The following is a 17681-nucleotide window of genomic DNA, read 5'->3' as shown; positions in this document are numbered from 1 at the left end:
CTATGCCCTGGCATGCTGCTTCCTAAACAACTTGAATAAACTATAGGCTACAGTCAGTTACCTTCAGCAGGCCACGGACATGGATTTTGGCCACCATTTCTGCTGTGAACAGGAACATACAGAGTAGATCTATGGTGAAAGTGATGTACATTAGGGCTGGGAATTCCTCAAACGTCTTTGGCGTATTCATGCTCACAGAGATGATACTCAACAAGGCACAAGCTCGCAAAATCCTCCTCACCCAGTTCTTGTTCACCCACTCTACGTCCGTGTTGTCGTTGATGTTCTCATCTGGGCCGTAATCAGACATGGGGATATTCTCCCTAAAACTGGTCTTACGGTTGACCAACATTTTATTGTAGATCCACATCTTGCTGGTTCCTTTGACTTTATAGTCTGCACCTTAGAGAATGTCTCTCAAGCGAGGCTTGATGTTCTGGATACAAACTTTTGCATGTTATTTGTAAGAATAAGTACTTGGATGCATTTTCCCAAGGTGTAAGAGATCAAAATATCACTGTTTTGTTGTTTTAGCAAACAGAAGTATATCACGGTACATTATTTTTCAAACCAGACAAAGGAAACCTCTCGTGTGCATGTTTTTCTACAAATAAACGAAAAACAAAACCTTGATTAAATATATATTTCCCACCAACACAACACAGTACCGATCATGTAAATCAAAATTTCCATATGTCAAAAATCAGGTAAATTTCAGCAGAATTATAGAGCAATACCAGCCAATTATGTTAACTGTAAAAAACATTTTCTCATTTTCTTGCCTCTGAGGTTTGCTGGCAACAGGTTATACACAAGTTGTTGTTGTTTTGGAAGAAATTTACCAAAACAAAAAACCCCACCTAATTTAGCACCTGTCAAACGTTAAAGCCGTCGAACGAACACTGAAATTAAAACCTTTGCAACATGAGCGCACACTCAGCCTTACCAGCACTAAATGCTGTGTTTATAGTCAAAGTTTTCTCACGTTCTACATTTTTTCCGTCTCCCCATCTTCTTCGTTTCGCCAGATGCTGAATCTAATTTATTATGATACAGGGGGCGCTCTTCCATCCAAATCATCTCCCCTTGGCGTTTCAGTCTGCTCACAGTGATAGGAGCTGCAAAGCTACGCTCAAGCAGACTGCCCAGTGGGCCATGGGCTAAAATAAATAGGTCTGTCAAATGCAGCAGTTTCAGATAACATCTTTTATGCCTGCCTGCATTGTAAAATGTTATTCGTCAGGGCTAAATAAAGTAGATTCCTCCTTGCTCAAAAATTTTCCGAAAGAAATGCACAATCACATATTCAGTCCAGTAAAACAGAACACAGTGTGGTATTCTGCGAGACTACGGTAGGCCTACAAATTGTTTTCGCGCTGAGGACCAAATGATGGTTAATACATATGGCCAGTAGAACTGCCAATGATTTGGTCATGACCTAAATCGAGAGAAAAGTTTGTTTTACCTAAAGACAGGTCAGCAAAAACCTAATCACTGCGATAACTCGATGGAAGTCCACGGCAGGCCCATGAAAGTCCACGGAGATAGGCGTGAGACTAGTACACCGACATATAAAGATCGACCTACATGTACGTAATCTTAAATCGCCGGATAGGTCTGTCAAAAACTCCAACCGGTGAGTATAGAAATTATATGGGCCTATGTACGGTAAGTTAATTAAGGTAAAGTACCGATACTGTAAATGCCATTTTATTCGCGTGGTACTAACATTCGCGGATTTTGTGGCAAACACATTTCCGCGAGGCAAAAATGCTCCGCTCAAGTCGACGAAAAAATATTTTAGCCTATATCTCTTACCTACTACTGACATTCTTTCCACAGATATTTGCTGTAGCCTATATAGACCAATATAGGCCAAGTCTGCATTCGAAATCACTCAGATCTTCGGGAATCTAATATCCCGGAGCTCTCGGGGCCTAGGCGGCCCGTGACCCTCGCCTAATAGACTGTGATAGTCGTTCCGCTCTTGGTGAGAGGCTCCTGGGTCATTACGCTGCGCTAAGCACTCTAAGCAACTGAGCCACTGAGGCCCCTATACATGTTTACATCCGCAGGTTACGGTGCCTATGTACATGTATACATCCATAGAGGGGCAGGCCCTGGGGGGGGGGGGGGGGGGGGGTCTCAGAGGGGTCCGCGAAGAAAAGAAAAAAAAATGGATCTACATAGAAGAAACAGAAATATAGCATCAAAATTCATGCTAAAAAAATTTAAAATAAATATAATTAAATATACTTTATTACACTTTTACGCAATTTCCATTCGTAACAATATACATGAAAGGTCTCCGTTGTATTTTCTGACAGCTTTCACAGTGAACGAGTTTCATATAATGCACAACGTTGAACATAATGAGTAAAAATGCGGGTGTCAAAATCCTCTATTGTATTTATATAACCCTGTGGTAACTTTAGTGCAATGTGTGTTTTGCGATCTGTTGAGCAGTGCGGTATTTACCTCTATTATTATCACCTCCGCCCGTGCTCAGCCTGAACCATAGCAATTTAAATATATTTAAAGGTGCGAAATCGCGAATGCCTGATTCACTATTCAGCGGTGCTATGTTAGCTGTCTGCTATCAAGTTCCGACGAGATAATCAAAACAATAAAATCATATACACAGAGCCAGACCTAAGACTTCGGACGTAATGTTGTGACCAACGACCTGTAAACTTACATGTAGGCCTAACTACGTAGGCCTACAGTACAAGAGTAGGCTACGTATGTACATTTATGCGTCACCAGATTAAAAGCGCTGCATATAATTAACATTTAAAAGGTTCGATATTTAGGATCGACTGCACTTTGAAAGTGTGTTGTGCAAGGCTTGTAAGTGTTGTGTAACCGTTACGAATGTTAATTAATAGAGTAATTAATATATAATGTTATATTAATTCTAAGTTATAGGAACAGTTGTAAGTGTTCTGTGTAGAAAGTGTGGTGAATCCTCGAAGTGTTGAATGCAATTCAGCACCGCAGTTTTTGCAGGGTTCTGATAGATTTATTATTTATTTGTGCCCATAGATAGCATATGAATCATAAATATGCGACATGTAAATAATGTAACATTTTCTAAACGGTATAGTGACGGTTCATAACACGTACATGTATATCGGCTATAATGGCACCAGAACAGGGACGGGGCGTGAGTGGCTTGGCGCGTGCATCTTACTTCAAAAATGGCTCTGGCACTACAACGAGTTCCGGAAACCATATCTCTCTCTTTTGCTTTACAATTTATTTGTGTATATATTTAATTGGTATTTTATGCCGTAGTCAGGATTATTTCATATACAGCCAGTATTATGTGGGAAGTAAAGCAGACAGAGCCCGGGAGAAACCCACGTCCATCCGCAAGATGCGCTTTACAATATGGGAGTTTCGAGTTCGAACTCTTTTATCGTTGAAGGTAGAAAAAGTCCTGGTCGGGTCACACCTAAAACCTTAAAAGAGGAAGTTTACTTACCTCTCGTCGTCTCTGTGAAGCAGCACTAGATAAAAGAGCGGTGGAAATCCGCCCTGCAAGAAGGAGGCAAATTACGCGTACATGCACTCAAATGACTCCCCCTCGTCATATGACTGAAAAATTGTTAAGTAGCACGTTAAATTTAAAACACTCACTCACCCTCTCTAAAGACGTCTGCAAAGATGATGCCAGTTACCACGGTAAACTGCAGTGACGAGTTTCATGCAGTCTTTTTATAAAGCTCCAATGATTTCTGACATGTTTTGGCAATTAAAGGAAAATCATAACTCGAACGGTAAAAAATCTTTGAAATGTATATTCCCGTGATCAAAACATCCTCAGACTTTCTCAGTTTTAAGAGTTGATCTACTTTTAAGCTAATTTCATTGGCGAGTTGCAGCCTGGCTTGCATACCAAACACAATGGTTTTTGAAATCTTTGTAGGGCCATCCACTTAGAAACTGCTAACGAAAAATAGCTTCATGCGTTCTGGAGAACTATATATATATTTTTTTTTAAATAGGTCGATAAAATTCAATCTGGCCTGTAAATCGTGTCACTGGCCAACAGCACAAAACTTCAGAAGTTGCTTCATATGTTTGTTCTTAAAACTCCAAATTTGGTTTTTCTTCTAAAATATATTTAAGTTAATACAAAACTCTGCGCCACGGCCTGGTAGTCTTATACCAGGTTTTGTTGACGTTCAAAATTTATATATGCTGTGCACATTGTTTTGTTACATATAATTATTTTCAGCACGTGCTTCTCTGAAAAAGAAAAAAATGATGATCATTTCTTTGTTCCTTCCCATGTTATCTTTCACGCCGTCGTCTGCTTGTCGCTGCCGCATGCGAGCGAAGAGCCCAGATGCCCGCGGTCTTAAATAGGTTAATAGTTCAATGAATGCGAAAAGACTGATGTTTAAAACGTACAGTATATATGTACATGGAAATGTACTACATAAAACGAATAGTACAGCCTTAAGGAAAATGAAGGAGGATGAAAAAATGACATTTTTATCTTTTTATTTTTGAGGCATATTTTATGTGTCTTAATAAAACCTATATTTCATACGTATTATCTGTCAATGGTCGGGAATATCCGGAAATGACGTCATCAGTGAAAATATTGAAAACGCCGCGCCAGCTTAGGGCTCCCCTATCGGTTTCTGTCGACAAAGTTTCTCAACAAAGTTTGTTATAACAGCTATGACCTCTGGCGTCAGCACGGACTGACTGCTGAGGCGTAACGAATACTGTACTTTAAAGCCATTTTTATACCTCAAGAACAAAGCTGAGAAGCCTTTTTGTGCTTTTATATGTTAGGTCACATCCTAAACTTCATGTGTTTCATGTATTTATTAAAGTAGATTGATCGGCGAACACACACTGCTACTTATTATACAGTTCCCCTGCGGATGGTTGTGGGTTTCCCCCAGGCTCTGCCGGGTTTCAGGCCACCATAATGCCGGCTGCCGTCGTATAAGTGAAATATTCTTGAATACGGCGTAAAACAGCAATGAAATAAATAAAATGAATATTATAGTTCCTATATTTATTGATTTATTTGATCGGCGTTTTACGCCTTACTAAAGAATATTTCAGAATGTCTCTCAGTATGGTGAGAGGAAACCGGGCAGAGCCCACGGGACACCCACGACCATCCGCATGTTGCTGGTAGACCTTTCCACATCCGGCCGGAGAGGAAGCCAGCAAGAGATGGAGTTGAACTCGCGGCGATCGCATTAATTGGTGCATGAGAGGCTCCTTGGCCTGCGCCGTGGTGGCTCGCTAACCATGCGCCTCGTTCACGGAGTGGTATTGATATAACAAGTGACCAGGGGAGATTATGAAACTGCAAAGGCACAGGATATATGACACAAGGTGCGTTTAATCAGCTTCTAGGGCGTAGAACAGAACTCAATTTCATTTGTATGATAAAATGTTTGAATGCGTATCTAATGTTGTAATATATATGTAATTCCAGATATACAAGTACTTGCCCTCTTTTTTTGTTTTCTGTGATAACAATTTATATCACGTGTTGTGATTTCAAGCAGGATCAAATGTACTTGAATCAGTCACCTCTGCCGGAGTATGGGGAACAGGAAGATTGTGTTGGCTGCATTGGTCTTAGCCCTGGGGTATTCGCTCTATCACCCACTCCCTGATGGCATCGCCGAGCCGTGGAAACTCCGGTTGTTGCTTCTGAACACCAAATTCTTCCGTACTTTTGTGAGTATATACGGTGTATACTATTCTTGAGTAGGTAAAACGCCAATCAAACAAATAAATATATTACGGTACCGGTAGCGAGTTTGTGCCATTCGAAATTTTTAACATTTTCTACTAGTTTACAATGAATCAATGGACCTAGAGAAAAGCGTTTATCATGAAAAAAGAATTTGAAGTAAATGCAGAAGCAGTTTAAGGCACAGACAAATATAGGCCTATATTTTGCACAGAATTGATAAATCAAGATTCGAGACGAAAGATTCAACACGACTTATCGTACGATCAAACCGAGAATTACGACGATTACCCTCGATCTTTCCGCTAGCAGGTTGTCTTAACTGTAGTCTTGTAATGTTTGGGGGTTGTAAGTAACGAACACAGATAAAATAAATGAGTATTGGGGTTGATCGGACGCTGCTGTATTTAGATTAAATACACACACGGTGGTGGTAACTCTGATGGTTACTTGAAAGGGAGATAACAGTTATATGGCTATTAAAAGCCTGTGCCTTCTATCTTTCGTATGCAGTCAGTTGTGTAAAATCACCAATACTATCAAAGATGCCTTTGACCAGTGACATGTAAAACAAGCTCTACACATAGACATGTTGGACATCCGTATCATTTTGCAAAATGTAGATACAACACGTTTCAAATTCATAATGTTAAACTCCCATAAGTCTATTTTCGACCCTAAGCACTCACTGCTTCGGGTGATTTAAAAAAACGAAGGCATGTGTATGATGGACCGAGTCCAGTGTGTATTAAAGAAAGCTACACCAGTTACCTAAACTTGGATCAAATTTGCTTTAAATTTTTTTTTCTGATAGTGCAGATGTGAATATTTTTTCAAAGTTTAGTGTAATATAACCTTAATAAATGAAATTTTCTCTGTCTCTAGAGGTTGTATGATCTCATGGCAGTATTCCCTCAGAGTTTGATGTAAGGAAATTGTGTTGTAATAACACAGTGTGGTCTATTCACTGAAACAGTTGTGTAGGCTGGTTACTAGGTATTTGGTCTAACCGAATGTTGGTGGTAAAACAAATAACTCTTCACGCCCATTGTGAGAACGTCACTTATTTCTGAATATGTATAATGTCACCCGAGGCAATGAAGTCTTCTTCCTCTTGAAACCAAGCCTATGGGCTTATAAAGCTTACAAAGTGGGAAAAGCATTCTAACTCTACTTTTCGTTTGCATTGATATGGGTGTCCTACATGTTGATATGTTAAGCTTATGGAGTTATACGTGTTTCTGACGAAAGGCATTTATATTAGGATCTTGAGTTTGCATTACGCGTGTTACTGGCGAAAGACAATTCTATCAATTTAGTGAGTCTAACTGTGTTAAGCGTGTTACTGTCGAAAGACAATTCTGTCAAGGTATTGAGTCTAACTGTGTTAATCGTGTTACTGTCGAAAGGCAATTCTGTCAAGGTATTGAGTCTGACTGTGATGTGCGTGTAACTGACGAAAGGCAATTCTGTCAGGGTATTGAGTCTGACTGTGTTACGCGTGTTACTGACGAAAGGCAATTCTGTCAAGGTATTGAGTCTGACTGTGCAATGCGTGTTACTGACGAAAGGCTATTTTGCCAAGGTATTGAGTCTAACTGTGTTAATCGTGTTACTGTCGAAAGGCAATTCTGTCAAGGTATTGATCCTGACTGTGTTATGCGTGTTACTGGCGAAAGGCTATTTTGCTAAGGTATTGAGTCTAACTGTGTTAAGCGTGTTACTGTCGAAAGACAATTCTGTCAAGGTATTGAGTCTGACTGTGCTATGCGTGTTACAAACGAAAGGCTATTCTGTCAGGGTATTGAGTCTGACTGTGTTATGCGTGCTGCTGACGAAAGGCAAGTCTGTCAAGGTATTTAGTCTCAGTGTGTTATGCGTGTTACTAACGAAAGGCAATTCTGTCAAGGTAGTGAGTCTGGCTGTGTTACGCGTGTTACTGACGAAAGGCAATTCTGCCAAGGTATTGAGTCTAACTGTGTTAAGCGTGTTACTGTCGAAAGACAATTCTGTCAAGGTTTTGAGTCTGACTGTGTTATGCGTGTTACAAACGAAAGGCTATTCTGTCAGGGTATTGAGTCTGACTGTGTTATGTGTGCTGCTGACGAAAGGCAATTCTGTCAAGGTATTTAGTCTCAGTGTGTTATGCGTGTTACTGACAAAGGGCAATTCTGTCGAGGTAGTGAGTCTGGCTGTGTTATGCATGTTGCTCACAAAGGGCAAGTGTATTAACGTAGTGGGTCAAGTTAAAAGAAACAGACTATTGTGGTAAGCGTAGGTATGACTGGGCCACAAGGCATCAGACTGCGAATAAGCAAAAATCAACAATATATATATATATATATATATATATATATATATATATATATATATATATATATATATATATATATATATGTTTGTCAATGTGAACGATTAGATGAAGTACCTGATGTTTTGTTTATTGCCTTGCAGGGATATATTGGAAGCCTCCTGGGTATAGCCACTGATCTGAACATCATTCGAGCAGGGGCCGAGTTTTCACTCGCTGACAGATTCCGTGATCCCAGAGTGACGGTTGGTTTGATACAAAATTATATTTGGTTGGTGTCTCAAAGTCCTTTGTGTGATCGCCTTTATCGATATAGTGGGCAAGACAAATGAAGATATCGCCAGGCTTGTTTTCTTTTGTGTGGCGGTACTGAATTTCATGTATATGTGTGCGAGTGTAGTTCCCGTGAGACGTTCAGATGAGCCATCCCTGCCAGCCGGCATTATATACACATCATGCGATTCGGACGGGAAATGTAATTAAGTGTGCCCTGGGCCAGTGGCTGATTTCCTAGAAGAGGAAATGCTCGTCCCCTCAGTATACATATATATGACGGGCATCACTGTACCCATATATATTTATTCGCTTTTCATTGGACAGCATCGGTCATGTAGGGGACTTGTATATTCCCGTGTCCTGCAGCCAACGTCACATATGACTGCTGACTATGCTGTCTTCCTTCGGTGGCCTAATGGTTAGAGCATCCGCCTCGACGTCCGGATACCCCGGGATCAAACCCACGTCGGGTCATACCAAAGCCATTAACAGTGGTATTCGCTGCTGTCATGCGCTAGGCACTGAGAGGTTAGAGCAAGGAGGCATGCTTGGTTGGCCCATTGCAGATGAGTATAATGTGACTGGGTGAGGTGTCTTGTCTGATGTCTTAGGCATGATACTTCAGTGGTGGAGGTACTTTGGCGGCATCAACTCGCCCTACCACAGGAAGACATAGTATATGTACACACACTTAATGACTCCCCGTCGTAATATGACTGAACAAATTGTTAAATACCATGTTAAACCCCAAACATACATACATACTTATAGGTCATCTCCCTTTGTTGGCTTATGAAAACGGTGACCACATCACAATCGATTCACCTATACATAGGTCTTTTGTTCTTAATGAGTGGGTCTTTTGCTGCGTATTTCCTTACATTATTCCCGTAGGACTCGGAAATATATGGTGTCAGCAACCCTCATATGGGGACTCGGCGATGCACATGGCTCAGTTACAAGCCATGGTTGATGACCACGGTGATTATGGTGGAAGGAAACCGGAAATCAAGATTAATGCCTGTTCATTTTGTCTTTATAGGTGGAAGATAGAACATTTGATATTCATGGTGCTTACGAAATAAAGGCACGAGTCTATCGTCCCAAGACTCAGAGAGACGAAGCACTGCCGTGCCTTGTGTACTTCCACGGGGGCGGATTTGTATTTATGAGCGTGGGTGAGTAGTTCAGTTTAAGAAAGACACAAAAAAAACAATGTCTGTATAAACAGATTTTTTATTCACCGGCATATCATTAATTTCCTTTAGGTTCCGGAGATAACGAGATAACGAAAAATTCTGGTCATTGTGTTGCGTTCAGGTCTCGATGAACGCCCCCCTCCCCCCCCAATATGGACTATGTTTTTACTGAAAATGGACTCATGCCTCCGTCAAATTTACATTTCCAAAGTGTCGTATACGGGTTTTCGACATGAAAATGTGTTTCAAACACCTAATTTTCATTCTACACAATCATTATCGACCGTAATTTGTAAAACCCATCCAATACCCAGAATGTTAAAGCAACGCGGATTCATACAGTTTGCATAACGGTTTTTTGCTCATACTCCAATGAACTGAACAAAGTTAGTCAATCCTTAAATATTTATTTATTTATTTACTTGATTGGTGTTTTACGCCATACACATGAATATTTCACTTTTACGACGGCAGCCCGCATCATGGTGGGAGGAAAAGGGCCCGGGGGAAACCTACGACCATCCACATGTTCCCAATCCTTGAAGGACAAGAGAGCACCTGGCTAAAACATATTTCAGTAGAAATCATGGTACTCAAGCTTTCTAAAAAGTATCACACTTTATTATTTTGATGAGATTTAACCCAATGACATGCAGAACAAAATGACAATACCGCACAAATGGCTGGTGTGAGCCGAGGCAGCCATCTTGAAAATTTTATCCAATCAACACGTTGCTGTCAGATTGCTTAGCCTAATCTGTGACGTAGCCTTTACAAATTCACTTCATGAAGTGACCTATATGAGAACACAGAATTAATTTTAAGCGTTGTCGGGTGAGGTGCGGTCTTCTCATTCCCGTAAACCTTTGGTATCCCTAATGAATTTTGCACCGACTCTGATGGGCCTATTTGTTATTTAGAAACCGCTGACTAAACACTAAAATGAACGACAAAAATGTATTTGGGGAGATAAATGCAGTTTAGGCCAAGACGGCATGCTACAGTCTAACATATTTTGTTACACCGTCACTGAATACTACACGGCTTGTAAATCAACTGATTTTACATCTGTGGTGGTCCATAAATGGTACAGATTTGCCCCACAACACTTTGTGAGTGGCCCTTCGGCTACGATTTCAAAACGATCTCAAAATGATGACTCCTGCAGTAGTTTAATCTTATGATAGATTATCTTTTTTCTCTGAATTTATTACAACTGAAGAATTTAAATTTTACTCTTTTGTCTTCTTCACATACAAGGGGTGTTCTTTTCCTGTTTCCTGTGATAAAACATTGTAAATTTATTGAAAGGCCGTGTTCAAGCCGAAGTTATTTCTTTGACGTCCGCAATGACTAGGTCAGATCTGCTTTCACCTTAGAAGTCATGGCTACAAAATTGAAGCATAAAATCAAGCGACAGTCGAATACCTAGATCAGTCTCAGCGGTGCTTAGATTTATTTCCATTTGTTTCAGAATTGAGCATGAATCTAGTTGTAGGCCTACAACAATCCTTATAGTAATTTGTAAACATCTAATGGAGGTCAAAATCACCACCACAGCACCTCCGTAGGCTACGATCTGAAGCAGGAATACCGCGGTCGTGCATCTGCTGCTGGTGTATTTGAACAGGATCTCTGGAGTTCCTTGTAAATGATATAGCAGGCCTAGTGTATCAACAGTTCGAGCAGTGGAAGAAATATTCTTCCAGAATGTCCAGTTTCGGAGAAAACTATATTTGTCACTTGGGCCTTCATCGCCGAAGTCCACAACTTTTATCTGCCAAGGGCTACTGCTTAGACTATTACACGGAAAATACCTTCGACGTTGGATAGTTAGAGAAAACGTGACGGCACCGTGCTGACAATAATGGAGACCTGCTGAAGCCGTATCAAGACGAAGTTTCATTTAACTTTTATTGGGTTGAAAAATATCTAAAACAATATTTAATGCCGATTTAAGATACTTTGGGTAGTAGACTTTCCGTGGACACAAACATTAGCCAGGTGCTGTCTTTCACTTTAAATAAGCACATGTACCTGTAAAGGTCTATGTACCTGAGGACCACATATGAAATTTTCATGAATATCGTCCTTTGTTTTGTTTTCAGCTTCCCACGATGCGCTCACCAGCTACATCTCCGCGGAGGCTGGCATCGTAGTCATTTCCGTCGAGTAAGATTTTATTTATTGCTATATTTAACTTAAGAATTTTCACGAATATGTCGGTGTTGAGGTTTGTAAGAGGACGAAACATGAGTGTTAGGAATAACCCATCACCTTTCAGAAGAAACTGACAAAGCCTCTAAGTTAAAGACAAAACAGCGAGAGCTGGATCCGAACATGTGAACGCATTTGCCCAGGATTTGACCTTTGCATACAACGAGCCAGAACTTAACGTTTGAGCCAGCAAGACCGTCCCACCTTCACCCCCATCCACCTCCACTCCTACCCCCACCCCTACCCAAATGAACGCCCCAGTATATTGAATAAGGTAACTGTATACAAATTTAACGACTATGATCAGCTTAAACAGTGAAAATTGGAGTCTTTAAAATCCAAACTTAAATAGGTCCACGTGCATTCCAGGTAATATTGGACAAATAACCGATCAATAAAGTTATTCATTATCTATTTGCTAAATAGCTAAATTGGATCATTGTAGTATTGCGACATACTCTATATTAATCGTGATATTGGTCGTGGTATCTACCTATTATCCCGTGTGTAATTTGTCATAGGTATAGACTGGCCCCTGAACATGTATTCCCAGCAGCTGTGAACGATTGCCACATGGCAACTAGACGGATCATCGAGAATGCAGCGAAGCTGAGAGTCGACGTCGACAGAATAGGAGTGGCAGGTAGGAAGATGATTTTTGTGTGCATCTCATTGATGTTTAACGCCGCACTCACGAATATGTGAGTGGGAAAACAACGGGTGGAGGAAAACAGAGGTTTTGTTCAACCTCTATACACTCGAAAAATTAATCTGTTAATTTTAACAGAAATTCTGTTGTCTGAGTGATGCTAGAATGTATACTGTTTTTATTACATAATATTGTGTCATAATAAACATAATATCCTGTTAGTGTAAATGAATCTTTACGCTGAATTAATAGAATATGTGTCTTATATTAAAAAAATAATGTACTGCAAAAAGAGACTACATTCTAGCATCACTCAGACAACAGACTGTTTTATTAACAGATTAATTTTTTGAGTGTATGTCTTGCAGGAACACCTACGTAAATTATTAAAATTATTGTTCGTTTCATTGTTTATATCCCCCCCCCCTCCTCCCCACCAACTATATGTAGAGAAACCAATCTTGGCACTTACTGCACTGACAGTATGGGAAAGCTTTCGTTGTTATTTAACAAGTAATTGCTCATGTGATTTGGTGACCATTTTGAATTTTTTATCTCAAAAACGAATGATCCCATCATAGAGCAATTTAATATACAGTTACTGTAAAAGTTTCGATTTGCATATTCAAATTTGGCTTCTGTGACCATTTCTTTCAGGCCACGTTCCCCCATTTTATTGCTTATTCTATCCTACATTGATCCAGATTTTATCTAATTTCATGTAACTTTGTGCACTAGATCCAAATATGGCAATACTTTTTACCGGAAGTAAGAACAACCCATGAAATTGCCAAAAATTTACAAGCCCCCCCCCCCCCACTCACCCCTCAGCAGTTGTTTTCTACGGTTTTTTTAAATGACAGAACACTCAGTTTGGAGGATACAATTTTTACACTGTATTTTACACAGAAATATCCTGTTGCTCTTTCAAATTCACCTTTCGTTGGATCTTCAATAGATATTCATGAAGCAGGTTACACTAATTCAACAACTTTTCAACAAAGTTCAACATTCTGTCGGCTTTCAGACAGTCAGCAGTGTATCAAAGTTACAGTACAGTTGCACCGGCACTTGCAAACATTGCACGCTTTCTTTTCACTGGTTTAATCACTAGGGCATTGCACATAGTAACTACATGTAGCTGTCCTAGGTTCTATTCTAGTTTGTCTAAATTCATTCTTTCCATTTGTTTTTCTCCAATGTTGCCAGAAATAATACACACAAATAATGCCTTTAAGACCTTTAATTCGACTTGAATCGATTCTCAATTGAAGGTAAAGAATAAGATGTCACAAAAATTTGTTCAAAAAGATCTAAAAATAGTGTTAGCAAAGGGCTTTAATTCGACTTGAAACTGTGCTAAATGACCCAGCTAAACTAAAGTGACTAAAGTGATTAAATATAAGCGTCAAGTCCGACATTCCTATACCATTCGTAGTCCGTAAAGGGCGTTCCAAGTCGATAATCGCAAGATCCATTTCCACAACAACGTTTAACACTAACTCCCGAAGACAAAGGTATGTAAGAAATTATACAAATAAGAAATAAATCCGGTAACACACAAAAGAGAAGCGGTCATCAGTTTTCAATGATGCCGGGCAGACAATGAATATTCCAGGCATGAATTCCATATCAAAGTTCAAATTCGTAGTCCGTGAATGAGTTCCGGGTCAAATAACGGACTCAGCTGTAATAACGATTTGATCAAAAAACTTATAATGTATGGAATTTACTGAATTTTGTGTAACTGTCGGTTGGGAAGCGTGTGTGGGTGGGAGGGGGGAGGGGAGTACAATGCGTTACGATAGAATTATTCTAAATATAGACAGATTAATGTTTGTTCCGCGACGAAGAAATCTTGGTCATGTGTACCCAATGCAGTAGTTTTATTTTACCTTCTGAAAAATATATGTTTAATAACATCACTTACTGGCATACTAGCATAAGTTGCCTTTGCCTTAAATTCCAATCCCTTATCCTTGTATACTGTCTGATACCACATGACATGATCTAAACTGTTGAAAAGTTTAAGATATATAACATAACGGAACAGGGCTTCCAGACAGCTGTGTCTTTAGGTTCTGTTTTACTCACAGAAACCACCAAAAAGAGTCAACAGTAAGACGACGCCGTTGTGCCAACACCAATAAACCTATCAAAGTTTACTTTTGTCATCATTTTGAAATGTGCCTGTTGTATATTGTATCTTGTCAAACTATTTGACTGTTTCTCAGTAACGGATCATCTGGTTTTGAGACTACTGTCTTTTTCAGGAGACAGCGCTGGAGGGAATCTTGCTGCTGTCGTGTCATTGGCTCTTCGACAAGACAAGTCTCTCAACCAACAAATCAAATTTCAAGGTCTTCTGTATCCAGCACTTCAAAGTTTCGACTTCCGGTTGCCGTCATACCAGACTTGTAGCGACGTCATTCCTGATATCCTTTCTGCGAGGCGTATGGTCGAATTTTGGCTGTATTATTTTCAAGGTCGTCTCGATAATATTGAGAAAGTTTTGAAAAACCAACACATATCTGAGTGGATCAGGCGTTCAAGGTATGCCGATTACGTCAATCCAGAATATTTACCAGGCAAATATCGTTCAGTTCGACCCCCCAACGCGCCTCCAGACCCTGCCCTATCGGTACAGTTCAACACGTTCTTGAGAGACGAAATGGCTAATCCATTGATGGCCGACTCGTTGGAAGGCCTGCCCCCAACGTTTATCTTAACAGGCGAGTATGACGTGTTACGCGATGAAGGCTTCCTGTACGCCCGTCGTCTAAGAAACGGAGGTGTAGCTGTGACACACCGCCATTACGACAGCGGATATCACGGCTTTCTATCCCTCCTTAACACGCCTGTGGAGCCGGCCATAACTCGTCAAGCCTTAGCAGACTTCATCGGCTTTATGAAATCAAATGGATTCTAAGGATTGTCATGATACAACTTTACATACAGGCCCGCGGCAAGGCAATGAGGAACTGTTCTCGTACATTTCCCTCGTGTACATTTCTTACTTGCCGCTTGTATTAAACCCTATACGTACACGTTCCAAAGACAATCCTAACTTTTCAAGCAACCCTAATCTTCTCAAACTACCATTCTTCTTAGCGGACAATGGCATGTATGAAGACGTCATCATTTGTATTTTTGCCGAAAACTTTTCGACTGCTGGGAAGACAAATTTTTATACAATGATTATATCTAATCGCCGCAAAGACACAGCTTTGAGACGTTTGTCTGGGAACTTTTTCAGTGTGGTTAGCAGCACTAATACTAATCAATCTACACCAGCGACCTTTCCAAATAAACTTGATTCAGCAACCTCACAATCCCCTCCCCAGCCCATCATCGTATACACTAAAAGCTATGATAAACTACATACGAATATCCATGGAGGTAGTCTTATTTCAAATCTGATGTTTAGTTATACAGCGTAAGTCGAGGTCCCTGGAGGTGCTCAGGAGGTGCTCAGGAGACAGTTTGGAGCGGCATATAGGAAAGTGAGTATGATGGACGACCTATTACTATAAGACACTTCTGATACCTTTTCAAAGGACACAGGCTTTGTTGTATATCCTTGAACAACAATCACTTAATAGATCAAACGACGAACGCTGTTGTGACAATAAACCATCCACCAAGACCAGAATCCGAATTAGGTCTCTGAGCTGAAAAGAATTAAGACTTCAACCCTCTAGCCCAGACTGGCGACCAACCTATAGAGCTCGCCCGTATAAGAAGCATAATTCATCGTCTTTCAAATCATTGTTCATTTTTGTTTTCCGGTTTCCGGTGATAAGCATGGCCCTGCTATGGCTGAAGTATGGCCAATATGGCGTGAAGTCATTCGTTCCATTCTCGCGAGAATGCGATTACTAACAGGTTACCTTGGACGCGAAGTAACAGGAGACAGTCTGAAATCCTAAGAGGGAGAAAATCCACTAAAAGCAGTAAATGCATGGCTGTACAATGTAAAATAGAAATGGAATCGTGGTCCCAATCTGAAGATAAAAATCATGCTATTCTGCCATCAGTAGACAACGATGACTGACAACTTCCACAAGGTCTACCTCTCTTCCACTATTCGGTCCTGTTTTTTATGGATTTCGTGGAATAGATCACGTGGTTGTAGCTAAATAGTTGGTTGTTTGATGTGGAATCTTCATATCGTCTCGCGCGGCTGATAGCCATAAATTTCTTTATTGCCCATTCTGGTTTGGCTGGTAAATCGATTTTCTTTTTCAGGACTCTTTTTCGGGGGTTAAAACCTCCGCCTCGAAGTCAGAAGAGCCGGGATTAAACCCGGGTCGGGTCATACCAAAGACTTTAAAAATGATACTTGACCCTAGCTTGACGCTTAGCACTGAGAAGTTAGAGCAAGGAAACAGGCCTGGTTGACCCGGTGTCAGCATAATATAACTGGATGGGTTGTCATGTCCTCGGCATGATACTTCAGTGGCCGAAGCACTATGGCGGCATGGACTCGTCCTGCCACAAGAATACACCGTATACATGATGAATCCTCGCTGTCATATGACTAGAAAGTACGACGTTAAACCCCAGACATACATAAATACACTAAACACCAAATTTCCTAACTGATTTTTAATATCAAGGCTTCACATGAGTTTTTACAAGATATTAGACAAAGTGTACCTTGTATGGATTTCTTCACAAACAGATTAATTGCATTACCGTGGCTTTGATTTAGCATACTACAATTCCATCCAATGGCTATGGACAGTTATGGTCATGTCACACCCACTGGGCGAATGAGGCTCTGATTTAGCATAACACAATTCCATTCATTGGCTAAGGACAGTAATAACCACGCCACACCCACTAGATGACGGCTATGGACAGTTATGGTCATGTCACACCCACTATTTCACAGCTATGGGCAGCTATGTTCATGCCACACTCACTAGATAACAGCTATGGACATCTGTTGTCATGTCATACCCGCTAGATGACGGATATGAACAGCTATGTTTATGTCACACCCACTAGATGACAGCTATTATCATGTCGCAGTCACTAGATGATAGCTATAGACAACTGTATTTGAGTCAATCACTACACAATAGTCATGGTCAGCTATAATCATGTCACACACACTAGATGACAGCTATGGACAGTTATAGTCATGTCACAGCCATTAGATGAGAGTTATGAACAGCTATATTAATGTCTATGACAGCAGCTATCGCATCGGTGGGCGACGAATGCTGCTGTGAGTTCGCAATGAGGAAATGACAAAGTCAATCCATGGGTTGATTACTGCTGCTT

General features: G+C 40.4%; 2 protein-coding genes across 5 annotated transcripts in view; one reads left to right on the top strand and one right to left on the bottom strand.

Annotated features, from left to right (window-relative positions):
• Positions 1-1019, bottom strand: part of LOC135479893 (sodium leak channel NALCN-like) — a 58519-nt gene extending 57500 nt beyond the window's left edge. Inside the window, exons 1-2 of the mRNA XM_064759798.1 lie at positions 947-1019; positions 62-604 (exon numbers count right to left, since the gene is read on the bottom strand). Coding sequence (XP_064615868.1) covers positions 62-370 — 309 coding nt within the window. The 5' untranslated portion in view covers positions 371-604; positions 947-1019. The remainder of the gene's footprint in view (positions 1-61; positions 605-946) is intronic.
• Positions 1020-1340: 321 nt separating this feature from the next.
• Positions 1341-16295, top strand: LOC135479264 (arylacetamide deacetylase-like). 4 transcript variants are annotated; one of them, XM_064759079.1, is made up of 7 exons: positions 1341-1589; positions 5547-5721; positions 8192-8293; positions 9367-9502; positions 11632-11695; positions 12262-12383; positions 14663-16295. In XM_064759079.1, the coding sequence occupies exons 2-7, from the start codon at positions 5584-5586 to the stop codon at positions 15316-15318; spliced, it is 1218 nt and encodes a 405-aa protein (XP_064615149.1). In that variant the 5' UTR covers positions 1341-1589; positions 5547-5583; the 3' UTR covers positions 15319-16295. The 4 variants fall into 4 exon arrangements, with proteins under 4 accessions (XP_064615149.1, XP_064615148.1, XP_064615147.1 ...); XM_064759078.1 differs by having other exon boundaries at positions 5544-5721; XM_064759077.1 differs by having other exon boundaries at positions 1341-1636.
• The last annotated feature ends 1386 nt before the right edge of the window (positions 16296-17681 follow it).

This window comes from Liolophura sinensis, chromosome 12 (assembly GCF_032854445.1).
Source record: "Liolophura sinensis isolate JHLJ2023 chromosome 12, CUHK_Ljap_v2, whole genome shotgun sequence".
Taxonomy (NCBI): Eukaryota; Metazoa; Mollusca; class Polyplacophora; order Chitonida; family Chitonidae; genus Liolophura; species Liolophura sinensis.
The sequence above is the reverse complement of the archived record's forward strand: the minus strand, read 5'-3'. Positions and strand labels throughout refer to the sequence as shown.

Coding starts and splice junctions, on each gene's coding strand:
- LOC135479264 (XM_064759079.1), top strand. CDS start 5,584: ATGGGGAACAGGAAGATTGTGTTGGCTGCATTGGTCTTAGCCCTGGGG. Junction 11,696..12,261: donor ATCGTAGTCATTTCCGTCGA/GTAAGATTTTAT, acceptor AATTTGTCATAG/GTATAGACTGGCCCCTGAAC. Junction 12,384..14,662: donor CGACAGAATAGGAGTGGCAG/GTAGGAAGATGA, acceptor TGTCTTTTTCAG/GAGACAGCGCTGGAGGGAAT.